The following is a 25,260-nucleotide window of genomic DNA, read 5'->3' on the forward strand; positions in this document are numbered from 1 at the left end:
ATCTAGCCTTCTCCTTGTCTTACTTGTCACAAAAAGTATTTCTTTGCATAATAAATATTTAGATTTACAGCAGTTAGAAGCAAACTCGCAGGCTAATGAGTAATAATAAAAAAATCAAGCTGGCATTTTATTACATTGAGATTTCTTACTGATTGACAGCAATCATTAACTGAAGTGTAATAGGCTGGTAAAGCTGGACAGCTTGCATAGGTATTTTTAAACAAAGGAACTGAGAAAGGTGGCATAGATAATTTTAAACACAGAAATAATTGTTCACCTTAATATAAGGACAGTACAAAAATAATTAACACATTTACATTCATTTATCCAAGGCCACCTCTTCATGAACAGGAGAGAGCAAAGACAATAGTATATTAGGAATCATACAGCTTAAATTCTCTCACATCTATTCCAAACAGGAACTAGAAAGTTTATTTAGCTTCTGTTCCCTTAAAAAGTTGTTCCAGCCTCAGATCAGGGAGAGGAACTGAACCCGTCAAAGTTTAAGCCATCAAATCCAACACTCTACCACGCTACTATTGAAAAAACATACACATTTTTAAAAATAAAGCTAACTAACTAACTGTACAGCCTGTGGTCCTGATTCTGACATTTATAACAAACAGGACGTAGACAAAAGTATGGTCTATGAAGTGAGACTGGCCACAGGCAAGAGTTAGGCCATATGTTCAATTTATAAACCTGGGATCTAAGCTTCTCTTTATAACAAGATTAGCTAGGCAAATCTGAGATAATTGGAGTTTACTATTTTTATCTCTTGTTAAGACCACATGAAAAAGTAAATAACAACAATGACATTCTGTGACAGAAAAATTAAATAAAAGAACCAATTAAAAAAAAAACCAAACCCCAAAACAACAACAACGAAAAACCCCAAAATACCTAGTAAGACCAGCCTACTAATTAGGCAACAGCTTATACAGCTAGACTGGAGAGACTTAAGTCATCACCCATTAGAAACAGAATACACAAAGGCTTAAAAATTTATTTTTATCATACACAACGTATTGCAGCAGAGATCCATAAACTCCAGCTGTTCATCAGCATGACAGAGGACATCAGATTATAAATCTAACAATTCAAGATACAGACGTTGTTTTTGAAGTGGTATTTCTGAACCTTTGTGAAGAGATGAACAAGCTTCCATTTTTGTGAGCAGCTCTGATGACATGGTGTTAGTGTACTGAAGTATCTTCATTTACATTTCCTCAAGGCTTCTCTTGATAGCTTCTTCCAATTCTGCATCTTGCTCTGTATAAATACAAAAACCCAATTATAATCTCAAACTATGGTTGGTAACTGGTCATAAACACAATTACATTAATATTACTACATAAAGCAATGAATTACTTCTGTGGGCAATGTCAGCAGACTGCAAAAAAAGATAGAGAAACAGAATGAAAGTTATTTTCCCTCTTTCTGTCTCATGCTATCTTTTCAACACTTCAACATACAGGAACAGCCTCTACAACCTTCCACTGTATTAACTGTAGGGGCAGCCCAATGATCAGTTTAAGACTATAAAGCAACTACATATTTACTGGTCAAAATAATACCAAGATTAGAACCCATATGTATGGGCCAAGAAAACCCAAGTATTAAAAACAAAAAAGACAGACACACAAAACAAGTACAGCATTTTGGTATTTTCACTCCAGTTCCATATCAGAAGATACTCCCACGTCTACATTTTAATTTGGCACCACAGTTGTCACTCTTACTATGAAGGCCAGACTTAAGTAGATAAGAAGTCATATCAACAGTAAGAATAGTCTAGATCAGAGGGGTAATATTTTTGATGGTGGGGAGGGAAGACTGCATTGCACTCATCTGACTTATTATAATAACCTCCCTTAAACACCTTTCAAAATACTCAAAGAAGAAACTCCGTGTCTGCATTACATTTAGGTTGTTTTGGGCACTAATTGTTTGCTGTTATTGAATTAAATATAAGTTAGACAAGAGTTATATGTATAGTAAATATTAATACTAATAGTATAGTTGGAAAAATTACAGCAGCTTTCAGACACACTTGTCATTCTTGAATTACTCATATTCTGCTTTAGGAGGACACAAGCACATCCTATAAAAAAAAAGCTGTCTGTTCTTATGACAAAGGAAACAGAATAATTGTATTTATTAACATTAACAGAATTTAAAACTTTAACTATTGTTGGGCTGTTTTATGCAAGGCCTATGTTTGGAACAGAAATAGTATCAAAGAATGCTTCCTCATGTCAGCAGAGCCGTATTCATTCACCTGGACTTTATTTTAACATCTGGTACTACTGATAAAAGAGGTAACTTTTTGGCATGCAGTTAGCTCCACAGCGATACCTGGATTGTCCCCTATTCCTGTCGCTGCTGAAGCAGCTTCTTCTGTGTCCTACACTTGCTTTTTGCTTTCTCCTCTTCCAGCAGCTGCTAGTGCTTTTTCCTTTTTACCCCTTTCTGGGGTTGATTTTGCCTCCTTAATCCCTCTTACCCCATGATAGAACTGCCATCAACCATGCACACAGCCAACAAATGCAGCTGAAGCCAGGCTGCTTCATAAGGTCAGATGCCATCAGCGCTGCAGCATCAGAACTGGGACCTCCTGTATGCAACAAATGCCACTGCTATCCCTGATGGCAGTACCCAGTGCTAGGGGGACCTGAGCGTGGCAAACTTTCAGTACTGTAGATGAATACATTGGACATTTAGTAACTATTTAATAACAGTTGGTAAATTTATAACTGAATAAATTCTGGGAATATAGGATTCAGTTATCAGTTTCATCACTGACTGTGTACAAATTATTTATTGATTTTCTTTAGTTCGTTTTATTTCCATCAAGTGGAAAGGCAGAGTCAAGCCTTTAAACAACAAATTCTTTTTGAAGTGCACTGTAGTCTGTCACCAAAAATTAATGATTACATTGTATGAACACCACCAACTAAGCACAACAGCAAAAGGATAAAAGCAATTTCAAATAAGATACGATGTGAGCAGACAGCTGTGCTGCTGATTCGAACTTGTATGTAGATCTACAGCTCTTCTAGGAAACCAGAATGCTTTGCTGAGATATTAATACCTTATTTTGAACTATTTATTCAGAAGTTCAATTATTTAGTCAGCAGTTCTACTCTGAGTCAACACAGTCATATTAAACTGGTACAAAGTGAGCTCAGTCAAGTCTTTTAATTGCACAATACCCTGTGGTGCACCAATAAAATAGACTTCGAGTCTGCTGGCACACCTTTCAGGTTAGGAAATTATTTTTTATTTATAACTCATCACTGTGTTCTTAACTACTTATGATTGTCCAGCGGATTTTAGAGAGTATTCATAAGAGGTCACTTGCCGTAAAACTGATTGTAAGTTTAGTTTCTATATCTTCCATAATTAATAGCACTCTTGAACACAGAAAAGTAAAAATTAACAGACCTTCCTGTTTCTTTGTTTCTTCTAAGCTCCTCTTCACTGTTAGTCTGATATTTTCATCCTCTTCGCTATCTGAACCTTAAATGCACAAATGAAACATAAATTACACATTGGTTCTAATAAAAAAGTTACAGTCCCCTCTTGCATTTCCTCATACTGTAACAACATTGTAGGTTGTATTTGAAGAAATACGCTTGTTATGAGCTGAAAATCAAGATAAAAATACATTACAGTGGTAGTTTAAGACAGTAACTCAAGACAGTTATTTTTCAGCTATCTTCTCCCCTTTCTCCCCAAAATCTAGAGGCAGACTGCTTCAATTTATATTATTTTAAAGCAGTAACAAGAAATAATAGGTGCAGAAGCTACTGTTAGTGTCTACTGCATTTGCTTTTTTGTAATACTCAGTTATTTAAAAAAAAAAAAAAGGACATTACTCACTTTCTACAAAATCTATCAAGGATTTAATTATGGGAAGAAGTGTTATTAGTGTCTCTGCCTACACATGATTTTAGCTGTATTTTGTTGCCTAAATACTCCATTTGGACAATGGAGTGCTATAACTCAACTGAGGAGTGCAATTCAGCAGATGTTGTTCAAGTCTCACAGAAGAAAAAAGTCGATACACTTAGTTTAATCTGCTAACTCACTATAGCCAAGCCCAGCCAAAACTCCACCACCTTTCCCTTTCTAAATAATGCTCTTCATGAGGCTGGTTTCCAGTTCCAGAATGACGGCTCTGTTTTGAAGTGTCTAGTAGGGACTCATGTACCGAAGGTGGGTTGGTTTTTTTTTTCCCATTTGTTTTAAACAGAGTCTCAGTAAACTATATGTTAAAAAAAAATGAAGTCAATGAGTCACATTATGTATTCATTCTCATGCTACAGGCTATTGCTATTTTGGGAGACAGTCACTGTAATGAGGTCTTATAGTATTCACAATCAACTAGGTCTCCTACGGTCATATCAACAGAAGCACTTCCCTTCAAGTCATCACATTTATTAGTACACCAATGTACTTCCGATTACGTTTACCAGCAAAGAACATTCCCATATGGACATCTAATTTACTGACTGTCTGACATCTGGCATTTACATGAACCAAGTTAGACATTCAAAGTAACAGGTACACTTGCTAAAATTTGTTTCAAACCTCTGACACATATACTTTGTTTGAACAGCAACCTTGCTGACTTTCCCAATTCCAGGAATACAGACTCCAACAGCTGGTATCAAACAGAGATCAGGAGCCCACAAAGATGCCAGAAATAACTGGATATACACTGCAGTTAAAATGATCTTTCTCCAGTCACCTGGCAGACTGTGAATCCTGTCTTGGAGCTGCCTGCTATCTCTGGGCAGAAGAGATACTATTTTTCACATCATCTTCCAAAGCAAACACAAAACCCAAAAAAGTGCCATTATACTCACTTATGAAAGGAAGGGAAAAGGCTTTGCACAAGTGCCTTCTCCCTTATTAACCATCCTTTTAATCTTCCAACCTGGAAAACATCTCAGACTGCTCTAAAAAGTTTTGTATCTGTTAGAGGTGTAACAGTTGAAGCAATCACTTCCTAACTCATTTCTTGGCATAAGTATAAAGGAAGAGTTGAGTTCTTGTGAGCAGTAACGCATAGTACAAGAGGGTCTCTGGTTTATTACCACTTCAAATAAAAATGCATTAAGAGCACTTTTCTGTAGGTTTGTGGGGATTTTTTAGGCGACTTGACAGAAGATGGAGCCAAATGGGCAAGGCAATATTCTCCCGATTGGCATCTTGCATAGACGGTTAAACAGCAGAAGATAGGAGTAGCCAGAAATCCAGGAGTTTCTTCCAGATATGACCTAAAGAAGTCAACTTTCCTGGAACGGGTTATAGAGTCAGTTAGCATTCACCACAGAAGCAGCCATGATGGCAACCTATTGACACACCGTTAGAGGACAGCACTTTCCACCTTACTCCTGGCTCCCCTGACCCAGGCAACAAGCCAGCTTGACACTCGCTTTTCAGAATACAGCAGATCAGCAGCTAAGTTGACTTTACTGTCAATTAGGACAGTTATGAACACTGAAATAGGATCTGTAGATAGAATTATTTTAGTTCATTAAGAAAGTTTAGGATTCATCTTATGTATTAATGCAGGCCTCACCTTGCCAAAATGTTTTGCTAGTCAGACCACCTTAATTACACCACTGTAATAACATGGGGTACATACTCATATTGGAACAGAGGTATATGCAAACTAGCATGCAAAACATTTAAATGTTTTTAAAACAAGCTGCCTGCACCATGATTTATCACTGCACCTGATATGCAATAACTAAATACTACTCGACAGTTACCACAGAGAACAGGTTTGCTTAAAGCATGGTTGAAGACAACAACATTTCACTGCCAGAAACTATAAAACTTTAAAATAATTAGTACTGATGATCTTCTGTTAGTTTGATGAGGGGGAAGAAAAATCAGCTCACAGTCAAATGTAGTTATGAAGCATGTTCAAAGTCTCATGAGCTACACTCTGCCTTCACTGATCTGGCAAAGCCTCATAAGCAACACTCTGCCTTCACTGGTCATTATTTGCAATACTTCTCTCCCCTCTACCTAACTGTATTAACATACATCCAACTTCCCATGGAGGCAGGTGGTGGCTTTTCTGAAATCTTTGAGTTAGTAAGTTAACCTATTAAGAGGCTAACAAAAAGCCAAACCTTATTTAGGAGGTTTTCACACAAAGGCTTGTCAGGTATCTCAAATTACACTGAGACCTTCCTTATCCAGAAACAAAGACACGGTTATGCTTGTTCTCAGTGTTTCCCCCTGCCCCTACCCTCCCCAAACCTATACAGAGCAAAGACTAAAGGCACAAAAGCAGTAAAGATGAGAATTTTAAGATGTTCTGATATGGCTCTACAGGAATTGGGAATAAGTCTGTAACAGTCAGAAGAAAAGCTGCCTGCAGGCAAAAATTGTAGGCAGAAATGCTCCAACAAATAAGGGGGCAGGGGGCAGGAATTCAGCTTCATTAGGGGCTAGACAGCAAGAACTATTAGTGTGTGTCATGGTTTAACCCCAGCCAGCAACTAAGCACCACGCAGCTGCTCACTCACTTCCCCCCCTGCCCAGTGGGGTGGGGGAGAGAATCAGAAGGAAAAAGGTAAAACTTGTGGGCTGAGATAAGAACAGTTTAATAGAACAGAAAGGAATGAACTAATAATGATGACAGTAACAATAATAAAATGACAACAACAACAATAATAAAAGGATTGGAATATACAAAACAAGTGATGCACAATGCAATTGCTCACCACTCGCTGACTGATGCCCAGTTAGTTCCTGAGCAGCAACCCGCCCCCCAGGCCAACTGCCCCCAATTTATATACTGGGTATGACCTCACACGGTATGGAATATCCCTTTGGCCAGTTTGGGTTAGCTGCCCTGGCTGCGTCCCCTCCCAACTTCTTGTGCCCCTCCAGCCTTCTTGCTGGCTGGGGATGAGAAGCTGAAAAATCCTTGACTTAGTCTAAACACTACTAAGCAACAACTGAAAACATCAGACTGTTATCCACTTTCTTCTCATACCGAACCCAAAACGTAACACTATACCAGCCACCAGAAAGAAAATTAACTCTATCCCAGCCAAAACCAGGACATTGTGGAACTCATCACTTGTCAACCAAAGAGAAAGAAAGGCCAACTAATTGGACGGATGCATTTTCAACTCAGAAGACACCAGGCTGCTTTTCCACATGGGAGAGGTCATTGTGCTTGATCTAATGTTGCTCATAACATGTCTGTACCCTGTGACTGAACTCTGCTCTCAAGGAGATTGTGGATTCCAATTAAGAATATACTCCATGCAGGTATCCCAGAATGTCTGAGGTTGGAAGGGACCTCGGGAGGTCATCTTGTCCAGCCCCCCTGTTTAAGCAGGATCACCTAGAGCCAGCTGCCCAGGACTATGTCCAGATGGCTTTTTAATATTACCAAAAAGATACTGTACTGGGGAGCTCAGAACTTGACAGTTATGGCCTTACCAGTGAGAGGGAAAGGACCACCTCCCTCAACCTGCTGGCAACAGTCCTCCTAATGCAGCCCAGGGTACTGTTGGCTTTCTTAGCCATGAGAGCACATTGCTGGCTCATGGTCAACTTAGTGTCCACCAGGCCCCCCAGGTCCTTTTCTGCAAAGCTGTTTTCCAGTTGGTTGACCCCTGGTCAGCATATATCAGTGCCTGGGGCTGTTCCTCTCCAGGTGCAGGGCTTTGCACTTCTCCTTGTTGAGTTTCATGAGGTTCCTGTCAGGACATTTCTTCCCTGTCAAGGTTCCTCTGGATGGCAGCACAACCCCTCTGGTGTATCAGCTGCCACTCCCAGTTCTGTGTCATCAGCAAACCTGCTGAGGGTACACTGTGCCCCACCACCTAAGTCATTAAGGAACACATTAAAAAAGACCAGACCCAGTATTGACACCTGGGGTACACAGCTGGTTACTGGCCTCCAACTGGACTTCATGCCACTGATCAACATGTTCTGGGTCTGGCCATTCAGCCAGTTTTCAATCCACCTCACCGTTCGCTCATCCAGCCCTTCATCACTTCATCAGCATATACTCCTGTGGTACTGCTGGCATCTTCTGATGATGAAAAGTGAAGGAGAACGTTTAATTTAGAGAAATCAGGCATGTCCTGTCTCTCTTGTTAAAATGCTTAGCATGTTCTGTAGCTCCCAACTCCCCTGGGGTCAGAGGAAAAGCAACTGCCCGGTTTCTCAGCCAAGAGATCTTAAGATATAGCCTCTTCTCTAGTACATTTTATTAAATAAACAACAGCTAAGAAACTCTGACTGTACCTATTCTCTCAAGGAAATCCTACTGCTCACTATTGCCCTCACATATTGCCAAATTCCTGCTGGAAGAATGAAAAAACAGGAAAGCAAATTCTGGATGAATATAGAACACAGAGATCAGAAAGATTAACCCTATAGATGGGAGCAAATATGGTGATTTTTTGACATTTGGCAAGTTTCTCCTAGAAACCCGTTCTGGGAAGAGACTGGTAAACTTTCACAGAATGCAAGCGCCACCCACTGTCCTGACATCAAAGTGCCACAGCTTGAATTTGGGTTAGCTGCCCACATGGCTCAGCATAATCCCCACTCTATAGCTGATCCTCTCCTCTTGCAACCCCCCCTAGTTACCACAATCCCCTTAATTTCCATCAGGTTTACTGGTTCCTGTCTCACCAGAGACTCGATTTCCGTTCCCCAGCCTCAACTGTCCTCCCTTGCCATACAACTTCTTAACACACCTCCTGACTACTGCACACATTGTACAGTCCCACACCCTACCTCCATTTCTCTTTCCTACAATGCCCCTTCTCTTAGTCTTTTCTGTAACTCTCAATCTCATCCTCTCTTTCCCATCCCAATGTACGGTGAAATTAGTATCACACTTAACTCACTGTCTCTCTAACTACTGACCCTTTTCCTTCTACAGTTGATGTCTGAAGTTTTAGTGCTACCTTACCTTAAGGATACCATTGAAGTTACCTCATTTAGGATCCTAGTGACTACTTAACCAAAAACTTAAAATCAGTACCCCATCCTTATCTTCATTAGCAATGACGTTCAGTATGTGTGATCACGCTGCCTTTATAATACTGTTCCTTGGCTTCCAGAATCCTTTCCTTTATTCCTTCTCCAATATGTCCCCAGAGGATCCTCCCCACATACTCCTCCCCAATACTTACTGCTCTAATCTCTGTTTCTTCATTAAGGTAACATCATCTGTAAATGCAAGTACAGCTGCTCCCTGCTGAGGGTTCACAAATACACAAGACCTCTCTTCCTCCATGCAAATTAAAGCTTCACTCTATATCTCTCTCCCCATAGATACTCATTCATCTGTTCATTCAAGTGTAGCATGACTAAAAATAAAGCTCTCAATCCCTCCCCCTCCTCCAATTGCGTTTTTTGGAAACTGTGGCCAATACCATGGTGATCACTCAGGCTTTCATTTAACCTTCATCTTAGACACCTCTCTAAAATTCACAACCAGATTAAACTAAACCTTGAGGATTTTTTTGTATGATCTGAGGTCTTCCCAGTTCATCCACTTGGCTACAATTCTTGTTCAGACTCATTATCTTAGGTCTTAATACACTGCTTTCTCCCTAGGGGATATGCATATATTTAAAAGGTGCACACAAGAGATGCCACTGACATACCAAAGCCAATAATAACTTCCTGTTGTAGCTAAACACACGGTTACAACTCAAGGGTGACTTTCTTATCACTCCCCACTGCAATAGGCTGTGGCCACTGTAATAACAGTGTATATAAAGAAATAGATTCTTACTAGAGTAACCATCATTCATTCATGGTGCGTCACACTGCAGATGCTCATGCCCTTCACATTCAGTCTCTTTGGACAGCGGGGGCTGGAGGCTGTGACCTATCTTCAGTCATGTGCAGTCTGTGTTAACTGAAGGTTCGAAAAAAGCAGAGACTGGGTGGGGTCAGATGTGGTATTCATATTGGATGGACCTCAACACCCATGAAAACTTGACCATTGAGAAGGCAAGCAATTATTCTCAATTTCTACTGTAAATTAATTCTTAACTCCTCTTAAATTTTTTTGTTGGCTCTATGTAAACCAAAAGCTTTTTGGGATAGTGGGAACTAGGAAACTTGGCAGCATTCATCAAAATGAACTGAAATCCTGCTCTTCCAAATATAAACTATCATAAAAGCTACATGCAGTAGTATGTAAACACTTCAGGCAATAGTAGCAGATTGAAGATGCAGGCTGACAATTCCACTTGAGCACAGTGGAAATGAACCTAATTCATCATAGAAGAGGTGCAGTGGCTATTTGGCAGACAACATAGTACATCACTTTACCATTGATTTTGACAGTCTCATGAAACAGCCTGGCTCTTTAAAAGAAAGGAGAAATACTCCAGAAAATTTGGTCCTCTTATTATTAAAAAAAGTCTGTTTTACTTAAAAGCTCAGTCAATAAAGGATCTCATTTGAATATGACTGAGAAATACAGTTAAGCTAAAGCCATCAACTTACACACAAATCACTTTTGTCAACTAAGAAGTTGGGGCACTCCTATCAGTGTCAGGATGGACATGATGACCCCTAACCTACCATCAGCTTTGCCCTCAACATTGTCCAGCACTCATTAAAAGTATAAGCTGTAGCAGTACTGTCATGACTAGATATCAAGTGTCAAGACACAGACAAGGGAATAATGGTGTTTTTCTGCATGCTACAAACTTTTCTTTACAAAGGAATTGCGAAGGGAGACATAGAAAACTCTTCTCTTCTACCCTTCTCAAACCACTCTAACATGCATGAATTGTACATCTTGTGTTGTGCCTTCAGCATGAAAGAAAAAAAAACCTTCTGTGTTTATGAACTCAGGTTTAGCAGCAGGAGAGAGCAAATAAGAATAAATGTCTTGCCTACTCTTTTCATACCTAAAAGGAAATTAATGCATTCACTACTGCCAATGGTCTCCTAAGGCAACATACAGTCGATACCTGTATATCAACATATGCAGGAAATTCTATTTTTATTTATTTATTTTAAAATGAATGCATGTACCACAGTTCCCACAGCAGTTCTGCTGACATAGTAAAATGGTTCAGAAGGTGCAACTGTCAGATTGCCACAATCCAAACACAATCCAGCTGCTCACAAGCTAATGACAGCTCTGTGAAGGCGATTCAGGGAAACAGGTTTTTCATTTTGAAGTTCATCCAATACCAACAACTGTCTTTAATTTTTCAACACAATTCTCTGTGGTAACTGTTTCTCACTTATTTCTCCCTCCAGAATAATAGCCATAGGCTTGAGAAAGTCACAAAGCAAGCAAATCTTGTTTGTATTTCCTTATGTTCAGCTGCATTTCTGTAACAGGACAACAGGTTGTACCAGCCTATGATACCTTGCATGACTTTCCATCTCAGCCCTCTGATACTGGTCTTGCCACATTAAGACTTGCAAATGCTTACTGATGCTGCTGAGCCATACAGTGAAGTGCGTATTACGCAGTGGCTTTATCTTTTTAAAAAACTTTATAGACTCTTCGTAACAACATCATCCCACACGCAGCGAACATAGGCCTATTAGCAAAAAAGATTTTCTAATGTCCTGTTTTAATACAGGAACAGGAGACAACGGCGGCTCTCACTGTCTTGGTCCGCCCCCTGCTGACACTGACTGGAAAAGGGGACCAAGGATGCCTCAAGACAATTCTGTTCCTTACAAGTTTGCCAGGGAACGCTGACAGCCAAGGGACTTGTGCAATTCCATCACTTTCCTGCTCAAAGTATTTTTTTTTTTTTTTTTTTTATAACAACTGCATGCATAACTTAAGTGGGATGCACAACAATCAGAGAGCCAGCAAGTTGAGGTTTAGGGCCTCTCAGTAGAGTCCATCACCATAATAGTACATTAAATATTAACATAGTAAAGGACATTGAAAGAAGGGTTAGATTAGGAAACTTCTGAAAGCAAATCCAATATAAAAAAAAACCCAAACCTGGAGTATAATTTATACACAGAAAATTGTTAGATCAAAGATATCACCTCTGAGCCAGTATACCCCGTGAATAAAGCTATCCTAGCCAAACTACTCAGGCAGGGAGCTAGAGTACCCTTACATAGCAAAACAGTCATTCCCCTCTCCTCACTGTCTCATAACGTTAAGTCGCACAACAAACTGTACAAGAAAGGAAGCCCCTACAGCTGAATTGACTTAAATTGACTGCTTGCAAGTTCCAGCTCTCTTCCAACTCTTCCTCCCAAAACCATGCAAAGCTCCCAAAGCAAAAACAGCCTCCTGCATTAATATACAATTATAGCTAGAATTACATTAGAAGAGATCTATTAATCTAGGAATTTCAATACACTCTACAAAGAAAACATTCATAGTGGGAATACAATGATTCAATGTGTAGCTTTATGGACAACTGTGGAGAAAAGCAATCTTCCCCTTTGAGCAAAATCACCTGCACCAGTGAAAGGTGACAGTTCTATAATTAACTACGCCAAGAAATTTTACTGGTATGGCTGCCTCTGGCTGGGAATCACATCTCCATAATCCAGCTAAAAAATCTAGACCAACAAATGCCTGGGGTAGCCAGAAAACTCTGTAAGCACCTTTTCAGTATCAGAAGCACATAAATCAATCCCAGCTCACCACAGATCATTTTTTTCAGGAAACCATTTAATTATCCTATCTTTCTTTTTCCCTCTAATCGATCGATGCCAATTCACCAGTAGTGCTAGCACTCCACTTCAATCTTCCTGGTAGAGCAGGAGTACCACGTGATAGCTCTCATACACCTGCATCAAGACTAGCAGTGTATTTTTCTGAAAACAGTTTAGGGCTAGTTCAGAAACAACTTTCTGTAATACGCACTTAATTTACAAGCACCCCAAACCACAACAAGAACCCAGGAAAAGCAATAATGTGTTTACAGAGAAACGTCAGGTCTTCTAGGAAAAGTTTACTTCCAAGATATTTTTAGATACTGAGAAGTATTAAAACTCACCTTGGCTCCGGTATCCTTTGCACGAAAATGAGCTGGCTCAGACCTCTTTGATTATCCTATATAAAACCAGCGTGATTGTTTTAGCATGCCATTAATTAGAATATGGCATTCCAGAGAACTTAAAGGCTTTCCTTGATACTTTTCCTCCAAATAGATGTGTTAGCCATGTACCAGTGAAGACACTTATCAAGTGATTGGGAGTAAAGAGGAGGACAATCAGAGTTAAAATAGGCAGAGATATTTGGGGAAGTAATGATGCTTTAGCAGGGTCATGTTTGTTTCAGACCCAGAACAAATCAAGCAAAGCAGATTTGAGTACATATTGACAAATATGCACATGAGAGTGCTCTAGAAAGGAGTTTTCAGACTGAAACAACAGTTTGTCTCTCCTATAATAATGAATACAGGGAGGACAGAGTTTGTCATGTTGAATAAAAATGCTTAATTAAGTCTGGTTTCGAAGCTTGCCCCAAGCAAATTGATTTTTCTGATCTATATTTCATAGAAATACCAGTACAATACAAGAAGCATCAAGCAACAGCTTGTGTTACCAGCACATGTTCAATTCTTTTATTGGAAAGAACTACCGGTTTACTGGCAAGATAGTGTTTAATGTTTACTTTCTACCTTTTGTGGTGTCTGAAATGCTGTTTAGCAAGGCACACATCATGTCTCCTTCAATGTGGTGAGGATTTAGGATGCGAGCTGACCGCTGGGTCATCTTAAATTGAGTTTCCAGTTCCAGGAAGCTTTTGTCTCCAGAAAGTATGGTGAAAGGAATTTGCTTGGGCAGGTGCTCATCCAGACGACCAGCCTGTACGGGAACAAATGACAAACGTTGAACCGAGATTATGTTTTTATCTCATGGGGTTTGGCTAGCTTTTTGTAAGACAGGTCTTCATAGGAAAGCCTTCTACACTTCTGTATCACCACTTTTATGGTCCAATGCACGTTATACCACTGTGAAAGGTACTATTTCAACAGTTTGACACTGCGTTTATTCTATACATATGACAACAGATATAGGAAATGGCTACCAGAACAGTACAGATGGAACATGGAACAAATTCCTAAAAAGCAGCATTTCAGAACCATCTCTACATAAAACAAGTCATCTGTGCAGAGCATTTTAAGAATCATAAAAAAGTGTAATGTAACATAAAAACACTGTTGCAAAACACACATATCATGATACCTTGATTAATTAGATTGACTAATTAGATCCTCAAGTAGCTTTATCTAACTCATAAAGCACCATATTAAAAACATGAGTCCCCATGGCATCCCAGATTCCTGTCCTTCACTTGCACCCCTCCCAATCCAGCCAAAGCCCTAAGTCTACTGAACAGAGGGACTGCTCTTTGTCAGCCCAACAGGGTCTCTGAAACTAGCACCCATCCAACTCCAGCTTAAAGATGGCTCTAGATTTGGGCTACTTGAAGAGAGAGGCAGAAGTTACATTTCTCTGAAACAGAAGGGGGGGAAGGGGCACAAAAAAGGGGGTGCAAAAAAAGGGGGTGCAAAAAAAAGGTAAATCACTTCTCAACAGGCTGTCTCCACTCAATTCACTGACAGGTTTATCATTCTTTTTAGAGGATGCAGAAGTCATATGAAGAGAATCTGAGAATCTCATCTGTAATTAGTACTTGATGTCAACAGCAGATATCATCTGTCACTCTTCTCTGGGTACAGAAACACAACAATAAAAGTGTGCACTAACTTACATGAACACAGAGAGCAAAGTCTGCTGCTTCTCTTCTGGTACCACAGCGTGGATGAAGAAAGAAACATCCAATCCTCTTAAGATAATTGTAAATTTTGCACTGCACTGGAGGTTTCCAGTTGCTGTATCCTCCTAAACAGTGAAGAAGAAAAATAAAAAAGAAAACAAACAAAAACCAGAAATGCCACCATGAATTAAGAATGCAAGAAGGCAAAAGCAAAGATAAATCTGGCTTTAAAGACAGAATTTATTTTGACCAATGCAAAAGCTAAAATAAACATATAACCAAAATCTCGAAAGAACCCTTGTTCTTGGGTTAGAAAACAAAAAAGGAAAAAGTAGCTAGCCTGATCCTACACAAAGCCTCTCATTCAATTTTGTGCGAATTTTTCTGCTAATCTTGAAAGACTTATCTTCTAGATATCATGTGCATTTAGACATAAGAACGTATTTTTTTTAGTTTTAAGCAGAGTTATGGTTAATGTGCAGAAGCAGAGGAGCTCTGGGAGCATAGTACAATAATAGAAATGCTTCTCTTAGGGAATCCTGTACTAATGTAATGCCCAAGGTTATTTCCACCAGATTCTGTAACTGCCTGACACATCACATGGATCCTCTTTTTAAAGAGTTCTGACAAGAACTGAAGCAACAGCTGAAACAAATGCTGGAGTCCTGACAAACACTTGGATGCAGTCAAGGATAAGCAAAATGACGCTACAAGTGGGGAAAATAATAAGTGCAGGAATTTTCTCAACAGTATCCTAAAACATGTAGTTACTGGCTGAGAAAACAGTTGGATAATAGAGATGAACCAAGTAAGAGGCCTGCTACAGATAATACCAGGCTGAAACAGCTTGTAAGAGGAAGGAAAGAAGCAGCAAGTCTCTTGAGAAGAGAGGGAAAAACAGAGGCACTTGGAGTTACTCTGACAACATAAAAAGACAAACAACTGAAGGACAATTTGAAGGGAGTAAATAAGAATTTCATGACATCCCCAAGAATATAATAATGGAAGAAATAATGAGTCTGCAATGGGGAGGAAAAAAATGTTGCTTTTTCTGCCAGATGATAGAGTGTCTGGATGTAAGAAAGGATTTTGAATGGAAAGTGAAAGCAGTCATTAATGGCACTTCACGTGACAACATGTGAAATTAAGGCTCAGGTAAACATGCAGTAGAGGATTGTGTATTCCAACCTGCCCACACCCAGTCCAACAAAGAAGTAGAAGCAATCTTCAGTAGATTTCTCCTAGGTTTTTTTGTGTCATCCCCCCCCTTTCCAGCCTAATGGTTATAAGACGGTATCAAAAATTATCTCAAAGCTCAAAGATTTAGTAACAGACTACACAGAAATGATTTAGGGGTATCTGTCCATGAGAAAAAAAGTATTTGCAAGTCATTCACATCTGTTGTGACAGCCTTGGTCACGACTTGTAATCACTAACCTTGGCTTTTGGCTGCATAAGTGTGCAACATAAACATTTGACCAGGACAGCTGAAAACAATGACAGAACCGTATTTACTCTGGCAGACCTAGATCACAAATGGGTGAAGGACAACTGAATATCTGAAAACAGAAACAATATAGAGCAGGGACAATACAATGGAGGAACTCAAAGCAAAGCTAAGGCTGTATTAGCAATAGGAATAACAGAAATAATACAAAAGTATCATATAAAAATAATAATAAAAAACAAATTGGAAACGTTGTTTGGGAAATGCAGAAAAAAAAAATCAGAAGAGACAGGGATGTCGCCATTTTCACAGGCTAAACAAACAAGAACAGCATGTATCAAATAACTCTGTAAACCACTACTATGAGAGGGCACCTAAAACAATAAATCCAGATGTGCCTGGGAGCCTTAGTGTTCCCAGGCTCTGTAACAATATAGTTGATGCTAATAAACTGATGAAGTGTTCTCTGATATTAATATGGCCCATTTTAATCACCATTTACTCTTCGGTATGGGTTTTTCAGTTCAAGTGCTCCAGGAGCCACTCCCACGAGGCAGCCTGCATGCAGCAGCCCTGTTTGGGGAGCAAGAAATTGAGTGGCACTGATGTGGGCTGGGCTGTGCTAGCAGGTGCCTGTGTCTGGAACATCCCTGGGCACAGTGTCATAGCTAGCACAGAGATACCTTTGGGTAAGATTATTATATTAACAATAGATTAGTAACACTAAAACTGTACTATGGATTATTTCTCAGATAGGTCAGCGAAGAGATATTTCTGACAACAATACAGTTCAGGCATTTCTGAGTTCAATCAATTTTTTCTTACTGAATCAAACCAGGGCATTTTAACCTTGAAAAACAGCACAGAAGACTCTGTCATAACAGACAAACTTGGGTCAATTAATGACAAACCAGTTTTGAGTCAATTAAGTAGAATAACAAAGTAAGACTGAAAGCAAGTGTCTGAATTCAAGTGGGGAAAGTTTGATATAACTGTGAAAAATTATTCTTTACTAAATAATTATTTATAAAACACAACGGAGTAGCTTTGGACTTCAGACGTCAAACAGGCCTGACATTTCTTCAAGTCAGATTCCTAATAGTTTCTTATTTTTATGTGCAGAAAAAGAAAAAAAAAATGTTTCTCCAAGGCCAAGTGGATTGAATAACTATAGAAATGAACACAAAACCTTCAGCAATTAAAACCACAACCAAACCCCAAATCACAATAGCCTTAGAAGTCAAGAAGTGCAGAGGTGAAGTGAAATTTGACCAGAAGTCAAGCTGGGTAAAGCCTCACAAAAGATAGTAAGAACAAACAACAGGTTGTTCAGCCATACAGAAAAGAGAATATAAATAAATGGAGTAGCCAGGCAGCAAGGATGGAATAGAAATCCAGGATGATTAGGTATAATCTCAACCCTCAAAATCAGTGTTTTCTGTGGCTTTGTGCATGTACGCAAGAATACTGTTACTGTGCAGAGAGGCCAAATGGTAGGTAATGACAATACAGGCAATTATACAGAAGTAAAGCCTGAGCAGAACACTAAATCCTGAACCGTTAACTTGCTTTAACAGAGAAGACCAGAGGATTTGTCCCCAGAACTCCTAACAACCAGACATTACACTCAGGTCCAGGAGCAGAGCTAAAGAACTTATACTTTACATTAACAGACATACTTGCTCTGCCTTCATCAGCTAACTGGACTACCTGTTTCTAAGAGGAAAAAAAAAAAAGATTCAGGCATCAACAAGCCTTTCTGTCCAACCTCAGCAGAATGGAAACTCTCAGCTTTCAGGATGCCCTTGATTATCTTCTAAAGGAAGAGATAATCAAGAACATTAAGTGAAGAACTGCAGTGCTGTCCACCAAGTGTAAAACACACCTGACAATTCCTACGAGTCTGCTAAGATGATGCCTATGTTTCAGGCAATAAATATTTTGAAACTATCCCTTATCTAGGTTTTACTAAGTATTCAATGTACCAGAGGCAAAATAATTATAAAGGCATATACAGAGAAAAACAGTAGAAAAAGCATGAGGTGGACAAGAAGTTGGTTCAAGAACAGTCAGGTAAGGAAAAGTATCAAGTTAGAGGGATGCTATTGGTAGACTTCGCAAAAAGCTTTCTTACAAACCCATAACTCTGCAAGTTCCATCAATCACCTTGTACCACTACTGGTATCTTCCAGATGTGAGATACACCTATTGATATGCAGGATGACCACGGACATCTTTAAGGAGCGACCCAGAGACAGTACAAAATTCAAGTACAAGAATGTAAAATCATGCCTTTTGAAACTAAAAAGAAAAAGAACATGACAAGGACTTGGGAGTTAGAAAGAAAATAATCTCTGAGTATCATGGCTGTCCTGATAATTACAAAAACCTAGTATGATACAGCCTAGAGTAAGTTCAGCAGGTAAGCCAGAAAGACTCCTAAACCGTTCAGCAATTCTGGAACATATTCTACAAGGAATAATAAGAGCAGAGGAGGTTAAGACTGACTTAGAAAAGCTCAAGAACATTTCTATGACATGGTGCCTGTGACACTGTGACTTAAGAAGCCCTTGTGGCTGCTTCTTCCTGTCTTTCACTCTCTCAGATTCAAAGAATCTCTGCTCAAGTATCTGTGTAGACTTCTTAATCTTATCTTTGTATTTCCTTCAACCGCTTTTTACCTTGAAAGCCCCAGATAAATGTCCCTTGGTTCAGGTTAGCTGGCAGCTGCGTGAATAAGCTTCCCCAGTTGTCCAGATCCACCAACACAATATGAGTCATGGTACTCAGGTAGTCAAGATCAGGAAGTTCACCATCTTCAATGGGATAAAAAGGATGCATTTAAAGTTCACCTGACTTTCTGGTCAACCAACATACATCAGCTTAAGATATGCTTTTGAAAATTCATGTATTCAACTGTTCTATAAGATAAAAGTTATAGAACATGATCGTATTTGGTGATTGCATTGTTTTTAAATCAACTGAAGTAGCATTTAGCAACACACAAATCACACAAAAGAAAGTAGAATCTAGCTATATGATGGCATAGAGCTGGATAGTTTTGTGGTACGCACAGAAAGCTATTGTCCTGCACTGAGACATTTTAATAGTCCATTTAACATTCAGCTGTGCACCCCCGACTATGGCAAGTCTCTGTAACATTTAATTGCTTACATGCATAAAAGCACGTAAATTGTTTAGAGACATACTTTTTGCTGTATATCTAACATAAATGTCAACCTTTTAATCAAAAGCATTATGACACCATGAGTAATTAAAAACACTTCCAATTTTTGAACACAAGGTACACCTTCAGCATTCTTGTTGTCATTCTTAGAAGTGACATGAACGTAAAAAAAAAGTATTTGCATGCTCAAGGCAAAAAGCCTAATACATAATGAGACTATAAATTCTCAGCCAAAATTATTTTTTGGCAAGCTAAGGAAACTGAGAAGATGGTGTTATAATAGGACTGCCCACACAGAAAGTACTACCAGGCTCATAAATATTTACACATACAAAGGAGGCAAGTTTCTCTTGAATGTGTAAGTATTACAGACCACTCTTACGTTTCTAGGAGTCAGATCTCTGTTTGCGGTCCTTGATTGTCCTCTTCCTTTTAACACCAAATTATGCTCCCAACTAATTTGAAAATTAAATGTTTCAGTCCCAGGGTTCCCACATCTGCCTACTTTTTGTTTTTTGAAGACTTCATGCATATGGCATATAGCAATAAACTGTTGAGTCCAAGTTCTGGAAACTCAAATACCAAGAATTCAAAATGCAGCTTTGAGAAATAACAAACATCAAATTCTGAGCTGATTTATAGACCGGATGTAGGCAAATGGTATGCTACATACTTGCACTGACATTGAAACAGAGTGTGTTAAAGACAACAACATTTTTCTAATGCTAAAAAAAAAAAAGTCTACAAACCTTCACCAGGTTCTTCAGAGTATGTTGAGTTCTCTTTTTTTTCTTTCTTTCCCTGTATTGGTCCCTGCAGAGGAGACGATTGTGGTCTTTCCTGAGTCTTGGATGGAGATGCTTGAAATTTTAGTTTGTGAGGTCTTCTGTCCACACAAGCCCCACTTGCTGTGAACTTGAATACTGTATTTTCCAATTCTGATGCAAGACTTGATAGATCAGGTTTCTGCAAGAAGCAGTGTTTCATGTGATAGTGCTGATGTGCACTCTGAAGATCGTCAAAGTTTTTGTTGCATGCAGCACATCTAACAACATACATCTCTCCCTTATGTTTCAGTGACGTGTGACTGCTGAGATGACTGTTCAAATCAGCAAAATTCTGTGCAGTTGCAGAACAGAAGCAGCATCGAAACCATAAATTTCCTTTTTGCAGCATGGCTTTCTGACAATTCCCATAATCGTGCTTCCTGTTTGCTTTGGAGACATAAGTTGTCCGGCAACCACAGGTTAAACGGTCTCCTTCTTCTACTGGGAGGAAGTCCTCCTCTTTTTTTATTGATACTTCCATCTGCTCAGGCACAAATGCATAGTCCATGCTATGAATCTCCTTATAATGGATTAGAAATTCTTCTTCTGTGTCAAAAAAGAGATTACCACAAAGGCCACAGAAGTATTTAGTCTGTATCTCCTGGTTGTGATGCTCTTGGAAGTGTCGCTGTAGTGTTCCTACTTTCCGAAAGTGATTTCTGCATAAGCCACAGCAGTATCTGTGAAATGCATGGCTTTCTAATGACATGCAATGCTGTTTAACGCTCTCTTCAGATTCAAACATCTCTTCACAAATGTGGCATTGCCATTTTCCCAGAATAGGACTTTTTTCAGAGGAGAGTTCCATAGGACTAGCTATGCAGTCTTTCCTTTCACCTGCAGAAATGCATGCTGCGTCAGAAGCAGATGGCATAGGCTCATCTTCTAAAGCTTCTTGCTCATAATAGTAACTATGTCCACCATGAAATTCACTCACGTGTCCCATAATATCCTCTTCTCTGAGGAGATCTACAGAGCATGCTCTGCACCAGAGAAGAAAATTAGTCAAGTGTGCTCCCCCATGGAATCGACTCATATGCAGGCGGATAATGCTCGAATTTTCAGCAAGCTTTCCACACACAGCACACTTGTGACAGATCCGATTTGCAGATAGAATGTGCTTTTCTACTGACTCCTCTGTAAAAAACTTTTGAAGACATTCACAAAACCAGGCTTTTACTTTGCAAGCACTGCCCTGACATTGGTTTGCTACATGATCTTCATTTTTATCTTTTGAATCGCTCTTCCGTTTTGAAGGAATAGACCCCATTTCACTGGTAGACTCATTCAAAGTCAAATGTCTTTTAAGCAGTGGTCTTGACCGATCCACAATATGGCACAAATGAGACTGATTTTTATTTTTTCCATTGATATGACAGAACATCAAGATGGACTCTTCCATTGTAGTAAGAACTTTAATGTTATGTTGAGTGGTTTGCTTATGCTGGGTGATCTGATTCTTATCAGCAAACAGTTTATCACAGTTCTCACAGTGACCTTTTGTTTTAAATATCTCTGCAACTTGGGAGATGCTCTTCTTTGACAGTGCTACGGGCCCAGAATTACGACAACGTGTTCTAGAATGGATTAAAAAAAATAATAAAGATGTTATATCATAACCTGAAACATTTTTAAACTTTCAGATTTACTTTGAAATATTACCTAGTAGCTACAGCAATTAGTCCATGGAAATAGTGTCCTCTGTATACTTTAACTCACCTACTAGCTCGCCAACAAAAACATGCAATGCCTATCTAGGCTCTGCACTTTAAAGAGAATTAGGCGCTAATTTCCAAAACTAGCACTTAGATTGATGCTTATGTTGTTGACATTTTAGAAATCAAATGCTGCCAACTTAGAAAAAGTGGAACAGAGACCAAGTTCTGTTGTTCTGTTACAGAAAGCAACAAAAAGGATACAGACATCAATCAGCATTCTGCAGTGGATTGTGTGGGGCAAGGCAGGGTAAAAGACATGGAAAGGGGGCAGGGTTTTTGATAGTTTACTCTGAAAGTCAACATTCAGATGGTCCTAGATGCCCTGAAATCCACTAGCACCACTAAGAACACGTCTGCCTATGGATGTTCACATTATAAAGACAGCTGTCTCTCACAAACCTGAAATGAGCCGTTAATTCCATATGCGAGCGTAGTATCTGGTAGCAGGATATACACTTCACTTGGAAGGGGACCTCTTTGCACAGAGATATCAGAAGGTTCTTTGCATAGGATGGGAAAGGTAGAGGAAGGCCAGCCTTCATTTCATCTACAGTATGGAATGGCAGAAAGTGCAACCACACGTTAAAGAGTTCCTTCATAGTACATCTGCTCTCAGATGACCTAGTTACAATTGTACTCGTTTGTCACGGGGTTCAGAAAGCAAGTTACCATGTGTCAGCTGAGTCGGTAATTGTGCAATGGAAACTTTTAAGTAAAACTGCATTAATTTTTTAAACCTCTGTAACAATCTCATTTTCGAATGGGCATCTTGCTTTTTCATACTTAGTGACTGACTCTACTTCCCTTTTCCTCCTCCTCCAAGGTCAGGTCAGATCCATCTCTTGGGAAGGTTCTTATTGACCTTCCTCCCCTCCATCGATCACCACTTGTCTACTCTTACTATATACACTTTTGTTTAAAGCCATAGTGTGTTTAAAAAAGAAAAGAGTACGCAATTCATTTAACAAGTTCCCACATACTGGGACCATCCCTCTCTCTCTTCCCCATTCTCAGTGTTAGTTCTCCTTAAATTTTTAGGTGCGGGAGTTCCTGTTGTTCTGAGTACATACTCCATGTCTAACTCCATGTACCAGCAGAATAGAAAATTTTCTATTGAAAAAATAATGGGAAATGGCTTATGAACTATATATTGCTGTTAGTGTTCTGCATCTTAGGAGGCAAATTCTCTTTGAATTTTCTATTTAGTAAGATGTGATGACCAGCAGGCAGTAATTTGCAGTTATGCCTTTCAACTAACTTCACTGCCAGATCTTATAGACCATGCTGATAATATTAATCATGAAGACCTACCAATGCAAAGGAAAAAATGGAGCACTTCCTTTTTTTGTTCTGAGCTAAGCACTATCCATCTCTAAAGAAAACACTATTTTGTGCTTTGAATGTTTTCAAAGCAATAGCTCACCAGCAATCTTTTTTAAAACCTACGGCCGATTTTAAAGGCACCTACAGTCAGCACATTCAGAATTAATAACCTATTTAAGAATAAAAGTACATTAGATTTACAATACATAAGAGAACTCAGAACTGTGCAGCTGATTGTCAATTCAATGAAGATGGCAGCACTGACTTGATCTGCAGGAAGATTCCTTCAAAGCCTGTCTTCACTGTACACTTCCTGCAGCCACTCTGGGGGAGGGCAGAAGTAGAAGATACAGTTATGAGGATGAGAAATAACTATACCAATCCTTTTGGCCATATAGGCTTATTGTGAATGCTACGCTATCTAAAATACGGCAGCTTCTTGAATAAGAAGTCAACTCCCTCTCTATCTCACCTGTCTCAGCTGTTTACCTAACATTAAAGTAGATGCTTTAATGCCTATTGCTTATGTCAAAGCTAAAAAGTCAGTACAGCTATGATGGTCATTAACCCTGCTTTCAAGACCATAATCAGACAGGTATCTTCTGTGGAATCCAGTAAGTACAGTTCAGGATGTTAGCAGCTCGCAACTTAACCAGTATTATAACCTTCAGTAGCAATTCGACCAGTGCCAGGCATCAGACCGGCAGCACCGTTCCAGCTAAGCAGGCTAAATTTGCAATTATATGGAGAAGAAACTTTCACAGGTCTTTTCCACCAGGAATGCCAAGAACACCAACAAGAAAAATTGCCTCCAGCTGACTTCAGACAGTACAGTAAGGGGAAGGAACATCACAGCCAGTCTGACTGGAATTGAAAAAGAAATTTATGTGTTTTGGTTCAAGTTCATATCAACATGCTAAATGTAAACTTATTTAGGACAGTAGCTGCACGGTCACTGGAGGATGAGAAGCTTGTATGAGACACCTGACAGCATGGAGATAAAGGAAAGTCTGCTTCTCATTACAGCAACTGTGATGAAGGAATCACTTCTACACAAAAAAAAATTAATTTCTAAGCAACCACCCTGATATCTGTTGGAGGGACAGCACAGCAGGGCATAAGCAATCCAGGAGGCTCCTGGAACGTGTTGATGATAACTTCTTTCTCCTAGTGATAGAGGAGCCAACGAGGAGAGGTGCTATGCTGCACCTTGTTCACACCAACAAGGAGGGGCTGGTGAGGAATGAGAAGCTCAAGTGCAGCCTTGGCTGCAGTGACCATGAAATGCTGGAGTTCAAGATCCTTCAGGCAGTGAGGAGGGCACACAGCAAGCTCACTACCCTGGGCTTCAGGAGAGCAGACTTGGGCCTCTTCAGGGATCTGCTTGGTACAGAACCATGGGATAAAGCCCTGAAGGCAAGAGGGGCCCAAGCAAGCTGGTTAATATTCAAGGATCACCTCCTCCAAGCTCAGGAGTGATGCATCCCAGCAAAGAGAAGTCAGGCAAAAACGCCAGGAGGCCTGCATGGATGAACAAGGAGCTCCTGGACAAACTCAAACACAAAAAGGAAGTCTACAGAGGGTGGAAGCAAGGACAGGTGGCCTGGGAAGAATACAGAGAAATTGTCTGAGAAGCCAGGGAACAGATTAGGAAAGCTAAAGCCCTGCCAGAATTAAATCTGGTCAGGGACATCAAGGGCAACAAGAAAAGCTTCTATAGGTACGTGAGTGATAAAAGGAAGACTAGGGAAAATGTTGGCCCTCTCTGGAAAGAAAATGGCAGAACTCCTTACCTGGGATGTGAAGAAGGAAGAGGTACTCAACGACTTTTTTGTCTCAGTCTTCACAGGCCAGTGCTCCAGCCACACCGCGCAAGTCACAGAAGGCAAAGGCAGGGACTGGGAGAATGAAGAACTGCCCACCGTAGGAGAGGATCAGGTTCAAGACCACCTAAGCAACCTTAAGGTGCACAAGTCTGTGGGACCTGATGAGGTGCACCCACAGGTCCTGAG

At 39.7% G+C, this 25,260-nt stretch overlaps 1 protein-coding gene across 3 annotated transcripts in view; it reads right to left on the reverse strand.

Annotated features, from left to right (window-relative positions):
* Positions 1–912: 912 nt before the first annotated feature.
* Positions 913–25,260, reverse strand: part of ZNF451 (zinc finger protein 451) — a 43,751-nt gene continuing 19,403 nt past the window's right edge. For 2 of the 3 annotated variants that reach the window (XM_010565808.1, XM_010565807.1), the window contains exons 9-15: positions 22,325–22,472; positions 20,130–21,784; positions 18,875–19,009; positions 14,741–14,871; positions 13,644–13,830; positions 3,448–3,522; positions 913–1,272 (exon numbers count right to left, since the gene is read on the reverse strand). In XM_010565808.1, coding sequence (XP_010564110.1) covers positions 1,220–1,272; positions 3,448–3,522; positions 13,644–13,830; positions 14,741–14,871; positions 18,875–19,009; positions 20,130–21,784; positions 22,325–22,472 — 2,384 coding nt within the window. In that variant the 3' untranslated portion in view covers positions 913–1,219. Of the gene's footprint in view, positions 1,273–3,447; positions 3,523–13,028; positions 13,073–13,643; positions 13,831–14,740; positions 14,872–18,874; positions 19,010–20,129; positions 21,785–22,324; positions 22,473–25,260 lie in introns of those variants that run through there. The other variant, XM_010565809.1, reaches the window with a different exon arrangement.

This window comes from Haliaeetus leucocephalus, unplaced genomic scaffold (genome assembly GCF_000737465.1).
Source record: "Haliaeetus leucocephalus isolate CR32 unplaced genomic scaffold, Haliaeetus_leucocephalus-4.0 Scaffold195, whole genome shotgun sequence".
NCBI classification, from domain to species: Eukaryota; Metazoa; Chordata; class Aves; order Accipitriformes; family Accipitridae; genus Haliaeetus; species Haliaeetus leucocephalus.